The sequence below is a fragment of the Diachasma alloeum genome, unplaced genomic scaffold (genome assembly GCF_001412515.2).
Source record: "Diachasma alloeum isolate Michigan unplaced genomic scaffold, Dall2.0 Dall_scaffold_00181, whole genome shotgun sequence".
Taxonomy (NCBI): Eukaryota; Metazoa; Arthropoda; class Insecta; order Hymenoptera; family Braconidae; genus Diachasma; species Diachasma alloeum.
The window spans coordinates 2,052,537-2,067,705 of NW_021680347.1; the positions used below are offsets into that span (position 1 = coordinate 2,052,537).

Genomic DNA, 15,169 nt, shown 5'->3' on the forward strand with positions numbered 1-15,169 from the left:
CGATTTCATTTTTTACTTTTGTTTTTTTATTTCATTTATAAACAAATAAATCCTTTAATACTCCAATATACTCACAGCCTAAGGTCTCCTTAGGTAAATGCGTGCTCCGATGAAAATTTCTTAGTCCACGGACGATTTCGAATTGACCACGATTGTCTTTTTTAAAGTTTTCTCTTTTGTAATAAATCTTCAATAAACTAATAACTCTTAATTTAAAAAATATTTTTCCATGTTGCCCAATTATCATTACTAAAATTTCACTCAATTCGCCGAGTAGGTGAATTATTAAAGAAAACATCAAATAGTCACGTAAAATAACGAGATTAGTTTAAACATGTAAGGGGGCAGAGTTGGGCATCCGTCGATAAACGCAGTTTTTTACATGACATTGTAAAAAAAACCCGTAATTTACGTAATAAATGAAAAAAATCTTAAAAACTAGCCGGAGTTACCTGTTATCGTAAATCGTGAAGCTACGCGAGGATTATTCCTCGCGAGGGAGATAAAAGTCAGGAGGTTCATACATCTCGAGGGTCAAACTCATTATTTATTGATTTCTATTTAATTCGCCGCGTCATCATCTTTTGTCTTGACATTGACTTGTTTCATTCAGCATTCGTGAATGACAAAGCTAATTCAATTGTCTTTGGTCGTTTTTTTGAACTCTTCAGAACAAAATGATTTTTGTTCAGGTCCAACTGGGCTTTTCCCGGGCTCCAAGTAATAAAGTGGGGAATCCAATAAAGCTCAATAAATAATGAGATTGACTTTCTCACAATGGAGATGACTTGTGGCTGTGGTCTTTTGCAACATTGGGTGCTCGTGAAATTTACTCTTTGTGAGGTATGAGGCTCATGTTTTTGAGTATCTTGAAATGCCGTAAATCATATCACGTGATGTAATAGTATTTTATGCCCCAAATACTGAGATCCGCGTTCTAACCGAATAAAGTGTAGTTAAAATTTGCAGTTTATCTGTCCTCGGGACATAATATACTATTTTTTATAATATTTATATGTGCAATACTGCGTCTTCGTCAGTCGAAATAACATAAAACATTCTAGTAACCGAAATTTGCAAGCTTTTCGAAGCAATGTAAAACATGGAAAAAACCGGTCGAGGTAATTTACGTAAATTACGTCGGTAAAAAACTGTGTAATTTACCAACGTAATTTACACGCCCAACCCTGAGAGGGGGTAAAAACTCTAAGCAATGCCAACGAAATATAATCAATAAGTGAAGAAAAAAAGAGTATTTCATAAAGTTAATTTTCCTGAATCAATATAACTAGCTGCTTGTTTCCACTCTCTGTATCATTATGAGAGAAGAAAAATCATGATGAATGTCATTCGATCTATCGTCGTTTTTTTTTAAATCACAGTCGACTCACCAGTAAGCAATAAATCATCAAAATTAAAAATAATCAACTCGGAAAATTCACATTTTTCCTACTCGGCTGAATAAAAAACAGCTCGACACAACTCGAGATTTGTGCGTTGAAGTCCATACTGCTTATTATATGCTTGAGAGATTAGGAGCACTTACAAGTGATTTTCTCGTCTTAAAAGCATTGAATGAGTTTCTCAAACTTCTGTTTCAGAAAATATGTATAAAAATCGCTATTTCAGAGGTAAAAATGTCTCAGCAAGCATTTTCGGACATCAATGACTTAAAATTCCTGATTCAGTGAGGAAGCCATAGACAATATAGAGATAAATTTCATGAAAATGTTACAGCCCTGTTGGAAGTTGAGAAATTAATAATTTTAGAGTTTAATTCTGCAGAGAACTGATGAAAAATTGGAGAAACTCTGAAAATTTACAGGCAAAAGCTAATGTCTTTTGATATTTTTCTCCTTTTAAAATTATTTACATATATAGTTTACATGAATTTCAATTTCTTCTTATGTGTCATGTTTTGTGTCAGGGAGTTTTTCCTCTAAAATAATCCTGTAACTTTCCAAGAAATTTTCTCTTCATTAAATGTCGAACATCATTTAAACCCGTCACTCAAAATCAAAAGTTGAAAAAATCGATATGGTTTTCAAACTCTACCTATCTACTCTATAAATTAGTACTTTCGTGATCGGATTTAGGTCGATTTGTTGGCGGCGGTGGTGGTGGTGGTTGAGGCCGTGGTGGTCGCTGATGAAACCTCGGTGATTTTTCACCAGTTTGAATTTGCTGGGGTGACTTAGGAACAATGACAGTCTGAGTTTGTGTCTGGACATCGATGATGTTTCCCTCTGACCTAGTTCTGGCATGGGACTTGTTTTGCTCGGGCATATCAGGCCTGGGTGGTTTCTCTGGACGCTCACCACTCAGGGACATTGAGGTTGGACGACTCCCCACACTTGGACTTCTCTGCAAGTTGGAAGCGCTGTTTCCATTGCTCTCGAACGTAGGTTTCGTGGAGTAATTTCCACGCACTTGTATTATACTGACCTGCTGTTTATCCACTGAGTACACGTGTGCTCTCTCCAGTGTTAAGGGCTATAAAACAAATTAATCGACCATTCAAGACCACATTCCGTCGCTAAAATCCAATTGGAGAATCTAATAATGTCACACTTAGGCTAGGGTGCATCGTCCAGTGTTCGAACCAGTTTTGACGTATTTATTGTGGAATATTATATTATTAATAATTGCATAATAATCTTTGTACACGTGATGTTCTTCCATTTCCTAACTTTGGATGAAAATGCCTAGGAATGTCATGAAATATGAAGAAACTATGTTTTTTAAAAATGTCCGTATGTATGTATGTGGATGTATCTATCTACAAATATGTTGATAATTCCAGAATAGTTATTGCAAAGAAACTAAAATTCTGGCTCTTAGTTGGTACTATTGACACTCAAATTTGTGCTAAATTTGAGCTCCATCACTTTTTTTGCAAATATATGCGGAGTCATTCGACCAATTTGATTTCATTTTTACATATTGGCCACGATGATACTTATTCAATTAAATCGAAAAAAGGCCACTCCACCAAGGACAATGTAATTTTATTATCATTTTTTCGCTGAACTTGATTGTTGTATTCTGCAGAACGTCATCTTAATTTTCTCATGAAAATCCAAGTTGTTATTAAAACATATTGGGTTGAAAACTGAACGAACCACCTTTCTCTTTCAATAAAAAAACAAATCATGATATTAGAAATTTCTCATCAGAGAAATCAATTTTAATGAGACAAATACATAATCCACAGATAAATACAAAAATAGATACAGTAAAAAAAGCTACTTTCATGCTGGATCGTAAAATAGGAAAATAAGACACACAGGGATGTATTTATGGTGTTGAACTTACTCCAACGTCGACGTCTAGATTTTCATTGCTCTGGCGTATGTGAGGCCTGATAAGACTGGAAGGTCTAGCGAGTCCTGCAGGTCGTTCTGGAATCGCCGGTTTGCTGTTTCTCTCCACAGGGGCTGGATCACTTTTTTTTCTTAATTCGACTGTGTCATCTGAATCGTGAAAAAAAAGATAAAAAGAAAACGTTAGAAAACCTAGCAAATTCGATAGAACCTTCTATTGTATTTTTATGTTGTGGAGATGTTTTTATCGAATTTTCACTTATTTCTTAGTTCTTGGCTACTGCTTAGAAGTAAATGGTCACTTAAGGATCATGGTCTTAGAAGTAAATGGATAAAAAAATTATAAACCAGTCCAAACCAATAAGTTGCCGACCGATTCTTTTTTTTCTGTTCGCTACGAAAAATAATAAATCAAATCACATCATTTTGCAGGAAGGAATCGTCTCATTTATGAAAAAACGTAACTTCAATATTTTACTGATTCATTAAAAGAATGAGAAAACGCTGAGTCATTGTCTTCATAATGTAATTAGTTCTAAATTTCATGAAGATCCATCGATTGCAAAAAAAATTGAATCGCATCGTTTGTTCGAGAGAAAAAGGATTCCATAGAAAAGTCAATAGAATTCGATTTTTTATACAATGTACTCTATTATATTATATTTTCTATACAATTCACGCGGCTCAAGTTTTCCATGTTTTTTATTTGATTTTCTTGATGAAAAGAAAAAAACATACTAGAATGAAAAAAACTTGCACAAATTTGAGCCGAGGAAAATCAATAGAAAGTTCAATGGAAATCCAATCGAATTGGCTAACGAATTCGTTGGGGTTTTCTATTAATTTTTTTCATGCATAATAAAATGTGGAGAAATCGGGTTAATTTCCACATTCGATTTTCGGAATTAGTACAAAAGCGTCCTCCCTTCGGGTCGGGAAGTTAATAATACTCCTGAGGAGAACCCCGCAGAACTGAAAAATAATTGTTTTTCTATTGAACTTCTGTTGAAAATACTATTAGCTTTTGGCCGATGCTATGAACGAATTCCACAGAAAATGGCCAATAAAAATTGTCGAATAGATAAAATCAGCGGAATTTCACCTTTCCGTGCAACTTTTTCTATTGAGACATTTTCTATATAAAATAGATCAATAGAATAAGTTGTCTAGAACAATCCAATTCTATTGATTTCTTCTATAGAAAATTTTTCATTAAATATTTTTCCTGAAAAATAATTAAAGAACGCGTGGATAAGCTATAGAATTTTCCAGTAGAATCGTCGAAAAACTAATAAAAAGTTTAATAGAAATCCAATAAAATTTTCTAGTGAAGTGGCTAGGTTTTTCTAGAATTTTTTTTGATATGTGGATTCATTTGGAATTGTTCAAACCTGGTATGCCGCAATTCTGATGCGCTGCATTCACCAAGGTAGTCCTCGGAGCTGCAACGGGAACCCTTTTCCTTTCTAAAGTCGAGGGTGATGGTTTTTCGGCTGGTACTGGCTTTGACTTATGCATATCGCCATTCTCCGGGTCAGAAATTCTGAATTGAGCTGTACTGGAGTTGCCCCGCATAGTGATACTTTCGAAACCAATAGGGGCTGTTGAATCCGAATTTTTACGTTTTGTGTCTGATGAATCCGAGTTCTTACGTTTTATCTCCACGTTATTGTCCAACTTTGGTGTCTCGATCTTCTCACTATTCTCAGGGGGGTGAGTGTCATTAGTTATAGCCTCAAAACCCAGGGGTTTTCCTTCCAACTCTGTACTCTTCTCCAGCTTCTCAATTTTTTCAATTTTGTCGCTCTTCTCGGCCTTTGGCTCGTGATGATGAGTCGTAAGTTCAGTATTCACTTCGTGTTTTTGAGCCTTATAGGTGTGACGATTCAATGTTGCTGTTGTTAAGGGTCTTGGAGGCTTGTCAGGGGCTGGAGGAGGCTTATCATCCATTCTCTTTTCGTTCTTGTCTGGAGTAGCATTTGGGGGCGTTGGAGCTGGCTTATTTTTTCGCCTTGTTGCTGGCTTTGGACTACCCTGGGGTGGACTTTCACCGTGGTCACTCAGACTGCTATTTGATATGCATCTTCGCATGCCAATTACCTGGGGCTCATTGCCATTCACAATGCCCACGTCCAAATCGCGATCAAAGTCTATCTCCCCGGAGAAGAACCAGTCCGCGTATGTTATTAATTGATCGACTATTAGACTAGAGTTATTTGCGGTACTCATATTCATTCTGAAAGCAAAAATTACAATTTTGTAGAAATACTGTGATAATTCGATTGTTGGAAATCGTCCAATATTTGAAGAATTTTTCAAGAAGCGAATTTTATATCTGGTAATTTTTTTCATTTTTCTCCTGACAGTAGATATCAATTTCTATCAATATAATATGGCTAAACTGATAAGAGTTCTAATCGACATTCTTAATCTATTTCACGACTCCTTTCCTGTTACGTACTTGAATTTCAAAGAAAATAAAAAATAACTTTCATTAATGTATTTACGGAAAGAGACTCGAATATGCCGCGATTCTTAAAAGAAAAAAGGGTAAAGGATATTTTCTTCAATATTTGGATTGGCAATAATTGCATTTTCATTTGTAAATGTTTTAACGCAAAACATAGAATAATATTATTTTCGTGTCTGAGAAATTCCCCGGAAAACGGAAATCTTAATCCTCTTTGTTCATGGTACTTTCCCCAGGAGAAATATGACAGGAGGTACAGTCTAGAATTTTGGGTTTTTCTCTCCCTCGAAAATAGTCTCACAGCGCATACTCTCATAAAACATACCCTTCGGTCACCGTCCCCTACAATAAAAACGATTTTCTGAAATTTTGATCCCTCACTTTATAACTTAATCCTTTGCAGCCGGGGCAATAAAAACAATTTCTTGAAAATTCTCCTCCCTATAGTTTACGACTCAATCCGTTGCATTCCGAAATTTCTTTCCCTTTCCCTTTCATGGATCATTTAAACCGTTGAAAATTCCCCAAATTACCTGGGAGAGGAGAGAGGCCCCTCTCCAAATGTCAAGGGACACCTCCCTCTCCTCACAATTTTCACCAATTAGTAATGCGCATTTCCCTCTTCTTGAAATTTTTTGAACCTTAAAGACACACTCTTGGAGGGCGAAGGTTGCGTGAGAGAAAAATTACAAATCAGTACCAATTCCAATTTTCAAGGAATAACTTCCAAACTTCTTCCCGCGCATATTCGAGTCCTCTTATTTTCAATCTCGTGATTCAAGTCGTTCTATATTTGTTTTCAATTGCCCGGAGTTATTTTATATTTAATAATTGTAAAACTAGCAATCGAATTCTCGATATTAATTTCCAAACGTATAAATTAATTTTTTACGTGACAAAGTATAAAAAAAGGCTATTCAAAAACTGAAGTGATTTGTATTACTGTGTAAAATAAAAACAAACATTATTTGCCATTAAATTTAAATATTGAGAAATGACTCTGTGTTACCGTGTTGTCGTTATTTAATCAAGTGAAAAAATCATAATTCAATCGAACTAATATTTTAGTCATTTTATTCTTTCAAGTGAAGTTTAATTCAATAGCTCGAAAAGTGCATGTGACAACAAATATAATCACACGCACATTTCCTATTCTCTATTTCGCCATGCTGGACTTAAAAATATTTCCATATTAACTAACTGTAGATTTAATTAAATTAACAAGCACGAATATTTATGGCTGAATAATTTTTACAGTGAAATATTTTTCAAAATACAAGAATGGAAAAATTAAAATCAAATTAAATGGGAAATTAATTCGCGACTTAATCACCTAAACTATAAAATGTAAGAACGGATATAATATGATATAATCTTTAAATTCCCTTCCCACCTCCTAAATTAGCTTTGTAAATGAATTATTTATAAAAATGAAATGAAAGTAAAACAAAAAAAATGAAATCGAATGAATAGTTTTTGAGATATTTTCAACTTTTTGAATACCTCAAAAAAGTTGAATCTTTCCAAAACTACTCATTCGATTTTATCCTTCTGAACTCCTAGCCGTTAATATGGTAAAGGCTAGAACCCTCCCAAATTTCAGGTTTCTATCTCTATTTTTTCGAGAATTATCATGCCCACGCCGATTTTATCACCAAATTGAAAAATGTAAATTACTATATGATTTGATAGATATCATCATAAGGAACATTTTGACGTAAACGAAATTCATTTGATGCAATAGCTTTGGAGATATTGATAAAAAAAAATGAAAAATCGTCGTATGTCAAATATTTTAATTCATGGATGGATTGAGCTGAAATTTAGCAAATAAGTGCCCCTAAACAATACCAATTGTGGGTTAAAATTTCAGATTTTTAGCTATCACTTTAGTCCTTTAGGCCGACACACAGACATTTTCTAAAAACATAATATCTCGACGTTTTATGACATTCTAAGTCGTTTGGAAGTAAAATTAGCGATCAATGGAATTTAATGAATTTTTCCCTGAATATAGACTCCAATAAACTTTATTCATCGATCTCTCATAAATTATCTCGATAGCCCCTTTCATATTCTATCAGAATATGATGAAAATCGCACGATTCGTTTGTAACTTACAACATATTGTTTGTCAGATTTTTTTTCAATTTTTTCGTGATAAATTGGAAAAATTATCAGCAATATCAGTAAAATTATCGCTCAAAAAGTTTACTATTTATCAAGTTGCGTTATTCATGCTTTCGACTAAATCTGCACTTAATCCTAGTTAAACCCGGGTTAAGTCTGGACTATATCCTAACTCCTGACTAAACCTTATTAAAATCTTGATTAAGGTTGGATAAATCTTTGGCTAAACTTTGAACTGACCCACGTTAAAGCTGTGTTCAATGCTAACTAAATTTCGATTAAATTGTAAATAAACTCGCTGCTAGAGGGTGTTCATATTTATGTAAATGTGAAACTTTGTCGATTCTAGTTTCCGAGATATTCACGTTGTTCTCTTGCCAACTCCCATTTAAATCCATGTTAAATTATTTTTTCGATCTTCTTTAGCGTCGTCACTCTTTACGCTATATCAAGTTCATTCTGGGCTCTAACTGTTCAGAATCAGATAAAGATTATGGAAATATACATAACTCCAATAGTGCCAAAGTGGTCCCTTCTCATGCGGACGTCCACATATATAGATGTATATGCGTGGTATTTTTTCCAATTGTTTCCAAAAATTCAATTCAATAAGCTCTATCCATTAACGCCCGTTAAAATATTTGTACTTTTTCTAAAAGCCATTTGTCAACGATCAATCAAAAAATTGGGATCGGAATAAAATTAGTCGTGGCTTAAAAAATTAATATAGATAAACTTTTGATTCTACTAGAATAAGATGAGAATTGTACCATTCGTTATTAGGTTACAGCATGTCGTTTATGACATTTTTTTTTGCTTTAGAATCGTAGCTGTATATTCATTCAAATTCAAGTTTCTAATTTGTTGTCTATATGTATTATGTATTTGTCTATATGTGTGTATGTATGTGGCCTTTTTTAAATTTTTTAAATTTTTTTTAAAAGGAATCTATCTAATTTTATGATTTTTTTCCTGAACATGGACTTTAATGAAGTCGATCCATGGTCACCAATTAAAAATCAATTTCTCATAAAATTTCCAGAATTTTGGTATTAAAAAAAAAAAGATTTTTACCGATCACTTCAAAAATCGTCATTGAAACATTATTAATTAAATAATTAACAAATATACCATGAATAAATTATCGATTATCCTTTATACTTCTAATCAATTCACTTTTTTCCGATGAATAGTTTCATGATTTCAACACCAAGATTCTTTTCTTTAGAATGTTTTCAAAATAATTTCGACCTACACCATGGTATTAACATCTTCCTGAGGGCTCCATATCAAATTGGGTGCAATGACAATGGCGATATTCTGTGGTGACATCTTATTGACGTCACTATTCCTTGTAAGCACTGCCAAAAATTTGATCAAAAACCTCAAATTCTCCAGATTAGCAGGTGGTAATTTATGAAGTACTTCCCACAGTGCTCTCAACCTGACATCACTCTGCGTTATTTTAGCAGCTGCCATCCACTCTGGATATAACCTGATGGAAACAAATTATCCAATCATTTCACGTTATTCAATCAATTATGACATTAAAATGACTGCTGAGTATCCAAATGAGACGAAAAAAATTAATTGTACTATGTTCACACTCAGGATTGGATTTGTTCAAATGTATACTTGGGTGCGTATGTGCGGTTGAGAGCCCGAGGTCGGATCAATTGAAATGATTCCCCTTGCCAGTGACGAACTAATCCGTCCATGTAATGCGACTCAATGAATCAAAACAAATTTCTTTTACACATGCACTTGATTGTTCTTATCGGAGCAATGACCGAAGAAGTTTTGCGATAATGCATTTCACATGAACATTTTCGAGTAGTTTAATTATTTTGAAAATTTGAGGACGTTCAAAAACTGAAACGAGCTGGCAGGAAACTCGATTAAATTCCGAATGGCAATGTTTTGAAATTTAATAACAATTTTAGTTAATTAAATAAAAAATATTTAAAAACTAAGGTTAACTTGGCGTCTCCTGAGAACTTTTTTATCTAATAGAAACTAATCGAAGGTCCATTAAGCAAGCTGTATTTTTTATCTATCAAAAGGAAACTATTTAGAAAATCTGTTGCAAAATATAATTGGGAGAATATCCACAAAGTGTAATTTTTTCTCATTTTTATCGCACAATTTAGTCGGAAGAGTTCGGAAAAAAAAATCGTTCGAAAATTATGGAAGACTATAAAATTGTAGCCATGTCAACAATCTCCTGGAAATTTCGAAAATTGTCTACAAAACTCTATTTGTCAAGGGTTGGTAAATCATTGCTAGACTTCTCCAACGATTCTGGAGCTTTTCAGAAATTATAGATACTATCCGGTTTATTCAGGAAGTTACGAGACCTTTAATGATCATATTCTAAAATATTCCAGCACTTTGTAAAAGTGTAAAAGTCAATGTTATTAGTGAAAAAAAAATGCAACACTAGTTGAAAATGAAATAGGAATTAACTCACTTGTAGGTAAGAAGGGGCTCAGGTAATTCACGTAGATATGACTTAAGTGCTCCAGCAATAACATGTGGATCTTTGTACTCCAATGCCGTTGGTAACGTGAGACAACATGCGTCTAAACTGAGTTTAATTCTTCGTAATTTAGATGCACCACCGGCTATTCTAAATAGACCTTCCTCCTCCATACCAAGCCTGAGAAGTGCTGATACACAGAGTTGAATTGGAAGTGCTATTTTACGATTTGTCACTCGAAGATGCTCCTCCAAGGGATGACCATACACTGGCTTCATCTCGTTGTCATCTAGACATTATTCAAATAATTGATTCCATAAAAAAAGGAAGTGAATATTAACATTCTTCCTTGTATCTGAGTGTGATTCCAGTGAAATTTGATTATCAATTTTTCACATAGGAAAGTTGATACATTTTATTGCTACTTGGAAGTCATAAAACAAAACGAGATATCGAACGATTCAAAAGAGATATTATTCCTCAGTAAATCATGGAGAATGGTTTCTCGATATGAATAAAACTTAATGACTATAATATTAATAATTCCCCCACATTATTGTTACAAATAAGAGCCAAACGACACAAATTTAGCTGTGCAACTCACTGATGTAGCTTTCTAATCCCGGAATAAGATCCTCGAGACAGAATAAGGCACTTTCGTGATAAGCTCGCTGAAGCTTGACATACTGAATTATTCTCTGAGCAAGCTCCGTCTCCCTCGACATAAGCTGGAACATCTCAGCAGCCAATTGATCACGACACTGTTCAACTTTCGTCTCAGCCTCCTCCAATTCTTCCCTCAAATTATCAATCTTAGTTGCAGCTGTACCTACATTGTAGAATAACCCCAAGGAATGTAGATAATAAAAAAATTAACACAAACAATGAATGCGTCATGAATATGTAAATAAACTTGACAACTGATGAATCACCTCCAGCACTGTGTTTACTCGCTTGATGATATCGCGTTCTTGCACTGTCCATGTCTAGTATCAAACGTGCTAAATTTCTCTTGTGTTTTATGATATTCGGTACATCAGTCTCCAAAATATGTTGAAGAGGTGCAGCGACGTACTGCTCGACTTTGGCCTCATGATCGACTGTTTCAGTGGCAAGTAAAACTTGAGCACGACCACAAACAGCTAATGTGTAACTCATCAAACCGTCGTCAGTTGCACAGTCCATCATTGTTTGTCCAAGAACATACTCTGGACATTTTTTCTAAGTATGAGCATAAAAAAATTCATTGAACAATATCATGGAACTGACGATGAATAAATTGGAGATTACTGTCGAGTAATTTGCGGATATTACCAGGCGTTTTTCCTTGAGCGATGTGTCTTGGGCTAGTGCCGCACTGGGCGGTGTACCCAGACGTTTGCTGAGTCCAGTCAGCGCATTCCTTATCAGCTCAACGTGCTTGTCCGCTGCCTGCAGATCGTCAGTGAGTACTTCTGTCTTTCCAGCCCTGCAAATCCACGGAAAACGAATCCTTCATCGTTAAAACTTTGTTCTTGGTGAATTTAGATCAATCAAGGAGGATTTGTAATGAATATAAAACTTGATAAAAATCGAGAGTGAGAGATTGAATGAGCGATTCACCTGGAGAAGGTCTGATCAGCTAGCTGTTTAACTCTGAAGAATTGTTTCTTCATGGTTGACGTTGGATTTGACACTTTGATGAATACAAAAAATATATATCTACTACCGCTGGCACAGAATAAACACGCCTTACGTTACAAAAATCAACAGTATAAAGTTTAAGTTTTAAAATTTAATGAGATTATACACTTTTCACTGCACAAAACATCGCCAGCGACGGCCCGTACATATCTAGGGCGCGTTCTTTCTCAAGCATTTGCAGTAAACCAAAGGATCCGACTTTGAGTGTCGCAGTGAATCCGTCATAATGCTTGAATCGTGATCTCATACACCTCAGGCAGATACGTACACACAGAGACTGCGGGCACGGGCATTGAGAACAGATAGCCACCACGACGATAAGCCCTCCCCAATTCTATTTATATCTGTCGGTATAATAGCTTGGTACTTACGACAATTTCAATCGATTACTGATACACACGAACACATTGTGCGAGTACTTATTCGCATTTGGCGCTAACGAGGATTTAATGCTGATTACATTTGGATGTTAAAAAAAACGATATAACGCAGGCCGAATGTCGTGTATGACGTCGTGACTTGTCTGTAAGTGTTGTCCATCGGTTTAGGCTTCTCCGGTATGTACGTGTAGTTTGCACATCCCCGCGATGAATTGTGAGGCGCTCGCGTTCTGTTGTTCGGACTCCTTAGGGCTAGTCTACAATAGAGAGATATCCGGTCACCCGGGAGAATGGAACGGCAACGGGCAAAATTGATACCCTGTCGGCTTCCACGGGTTAAAATCCCTTCGTCGATTGGGGTGGAGGCAAGTGCTTATCTTGCTTCTTGCAAGAAATTGGAGTTGTTGCAAAGGGGTGAGGGGAAATAGGAAGCAGTGTCGGAGGAAGTGTTGGCGGACAGTCACAGCCCTCTCCATCGCCTCCGAAATCAATCCCTAAGCAAACCGACCGAACCCCTTTGCAAGATTAAAAATTCTTGATAGGGGAGGGTGGGGCAAAATGGAACGCAGGGTAAAATGGAACGGTACAAAAAACGAATATAGAGCGAAATTCAGACAACTTTTTTTTTTCACCTTATGTGAGCTCAAAAATGATGATTCGGAGTTAAGTCAGTGACATCAGTCTACTTTGTAGTTATCGCTATCTTGTAATCTAAGGGAGATAGGAGAATTTTGATAAGGACCTTTTTGTAGAGAATTTCAAGGGCTATAAAAAAGGTCATTATAAAAATTTTGCTATCTTCATTGTAAAAAAGATAATTCAAGGTTACAAAACTGAAGAAAAATCTGATGTCTGTAAATTCAATTATAGAGTAATAGACGATTATAGATAAATAAATAAGAGCTTTGGAATATTATTATTGTTCTATGAATAAATTGAATATTAAAAAAAGGTCCTATAGTTTTTGAAAACCAAAATTCACTACCGTTCGATTTTGCCCCACTCTCCCCGTTTCTTGAAAATTAATAGAAATCTGGAAAGTTAAGTAAATGAATTTTTGAATTTTCAATTGATTGAAAATTGAAGAATACATTATATGATTTAGTTTACTAAAGTTAACTAATGTTTTGATTGAAAATTCAGATGAGTTGAGGAATTCGCATCTTTCTGCTCTTCAAAAATTTCGAGTTCCAATGAATTTTCATTATTTTTCCCCTGTATCGAAACCAGTTACTATTTTGAAAATATTTAGGCAACTGCTCAAGAAATGTCAGTTTTCTTTCAACTATTTAGCCTACTAAAGGAGAGGAAAATGTCACATTTTATCTCAAATCATTCGTTCCAGTGTCATACACTGAGAGAACAATCGTCATAATATGACAAAACTAATTTCTTGTGCCAAATATTTCATCTCTTGAGAAGAAATTTCTTGCGATAAGAATTTTTTGTACCGTTCCATTTTGCCCCGCCGTTCCGTTTTGCCCCACAGTTCCATTTTGCCCCACCCTCCCCTATTTAATTATCATATTCACTTTTGTACATCGCAAAGCTCAGTAATAAAATATTCACCATAATTTGATTTAATGCTCATTTTATTAACCATTATTTACATTGAACAATGATAATGAGATAATTGATTGACGAATTTGACATTCGTTCCAATGGTTTAACATTATGCATAAATAAAAAAATAGTTAATGATGAATGCATAAATTTAATCTTCCTACAGCTGAATTATTTTATTTCCAATGAAACCGAAATATCCCGAGTGAAAATTTTAGTCAGGTCTTGATCAGACACTGATCAGGTTACCTTATCAGATTTTGATCAAGTATGTAACGATATAATTGTGAATTTTCCACTAGGGTTTCACCGCCTACCATCATTAGGCATTAATTAAATTTAATTTTTTGAGAGAAAAAACTAGTAACTTCCCAGCCGGGAATCGAACCCGGGACCTCCCAATGTCGCATCGGGTGCTCTTACTTTTTTTTTTAACCATGTTTTTTATTCAGTTTTTACAAAAATTATTTACAGTATTTACATATATATACATAAAAAAAACAGGTACAGAAAAAAATCAGATTTAATTATCTGGAAGTATTTGAAATATGGTTACTTTGTAACACTCGCCTTCACTTTAGTATTTGGATTAAATTGATGATTTTAGTCTTTGTTTGTGTAAGTTTACACCTTGGATATTACTAAGGTGAATTTTTGTATTAGGCTATCTGCGCTTGAAAAGAAAAAATAAAAAATTAAAAGAGGATTCATTTGTATCGAGTAGCGTAATGAGAAAGAAAAAAAAACAAGCGCACTTCTAAATTGTTAATGAGTTTCATGTATCATCAGTTGAATTTTGGTTTCGATTCTGTGGTGAGTTCCACATTCGAAAGCCAAAATTCTCTTATTAATTGTAATATTTGTACTGTGATCATTGATAATACTGAATTACTTCATCAGTTCAATTTGAATATTCTTAGTATCAAAAGGAAAAAAAAATTATGAGCTATATATGAGAAAAAAAAAATTTATGTAGGCCTGAAGTTGTGTCTTCGGACTCTGTTTGGAGCTCTATTTTTATTTTTATTTAATTCTTTGTAAATTGAGTATCTGGCATTTAGTTCAGGAATGAATTTGTCATTTTGGTCCAGCCACCAAAATTCTTTTCTAACTCGATAAAAATCCTCCATATCAGTTTCTG

At 34.6% G+C, this 15,169-nt stretch overlaps 1 protein-coding gene across 2 annotated transcripts; it reads right to left on the minus strand.

The window, feature by feature from the left end:
- Window positions 1-3: 3 nt before the first annotated feature.
- LOC107046164 (rho GTPase-activating protein 44) lies at window positions 4-12,656 on the minus strand. 2 transcript variants are annotated; one of them, XM_015268691.1, is made up of 10 exons: window positions 12,005-12,656; window positions 11,717-11,870; window positions 11,335-11,623; window positions 11,007-11,231; window positions 10,394-10,691; window positions 9,179-9,418; window positions 4,715-5,559; window positions 3,316-3,473; window positions 2,446-2,493; window positions 4-2,364 (listed from the first exon to the last, which is right to left on the minus strand). In XM_015268691.1, exons 1-10 carry the CDS (start codon window positions 12,055-12,057, stop codon window positions 2,065-2,067), a joined length of 2,610 nt encoding a protein of 869 aa, XP_015124177.1. In that variant the 5' UTR covers window positions 12,058-12,656; the 3' UTR covers window positions 4-2,064. The 2 variants fall into 2 exon arrangements, with proteins under 2 accessions (XP_015124177.1, XP_015124172.1); XM_015268686.1 differs by having other exon boundaries at window positions 4-2,493.
- Between the last annotated feature and the right edge of the window lie 2,513 nt (window positions 12,657-15,169).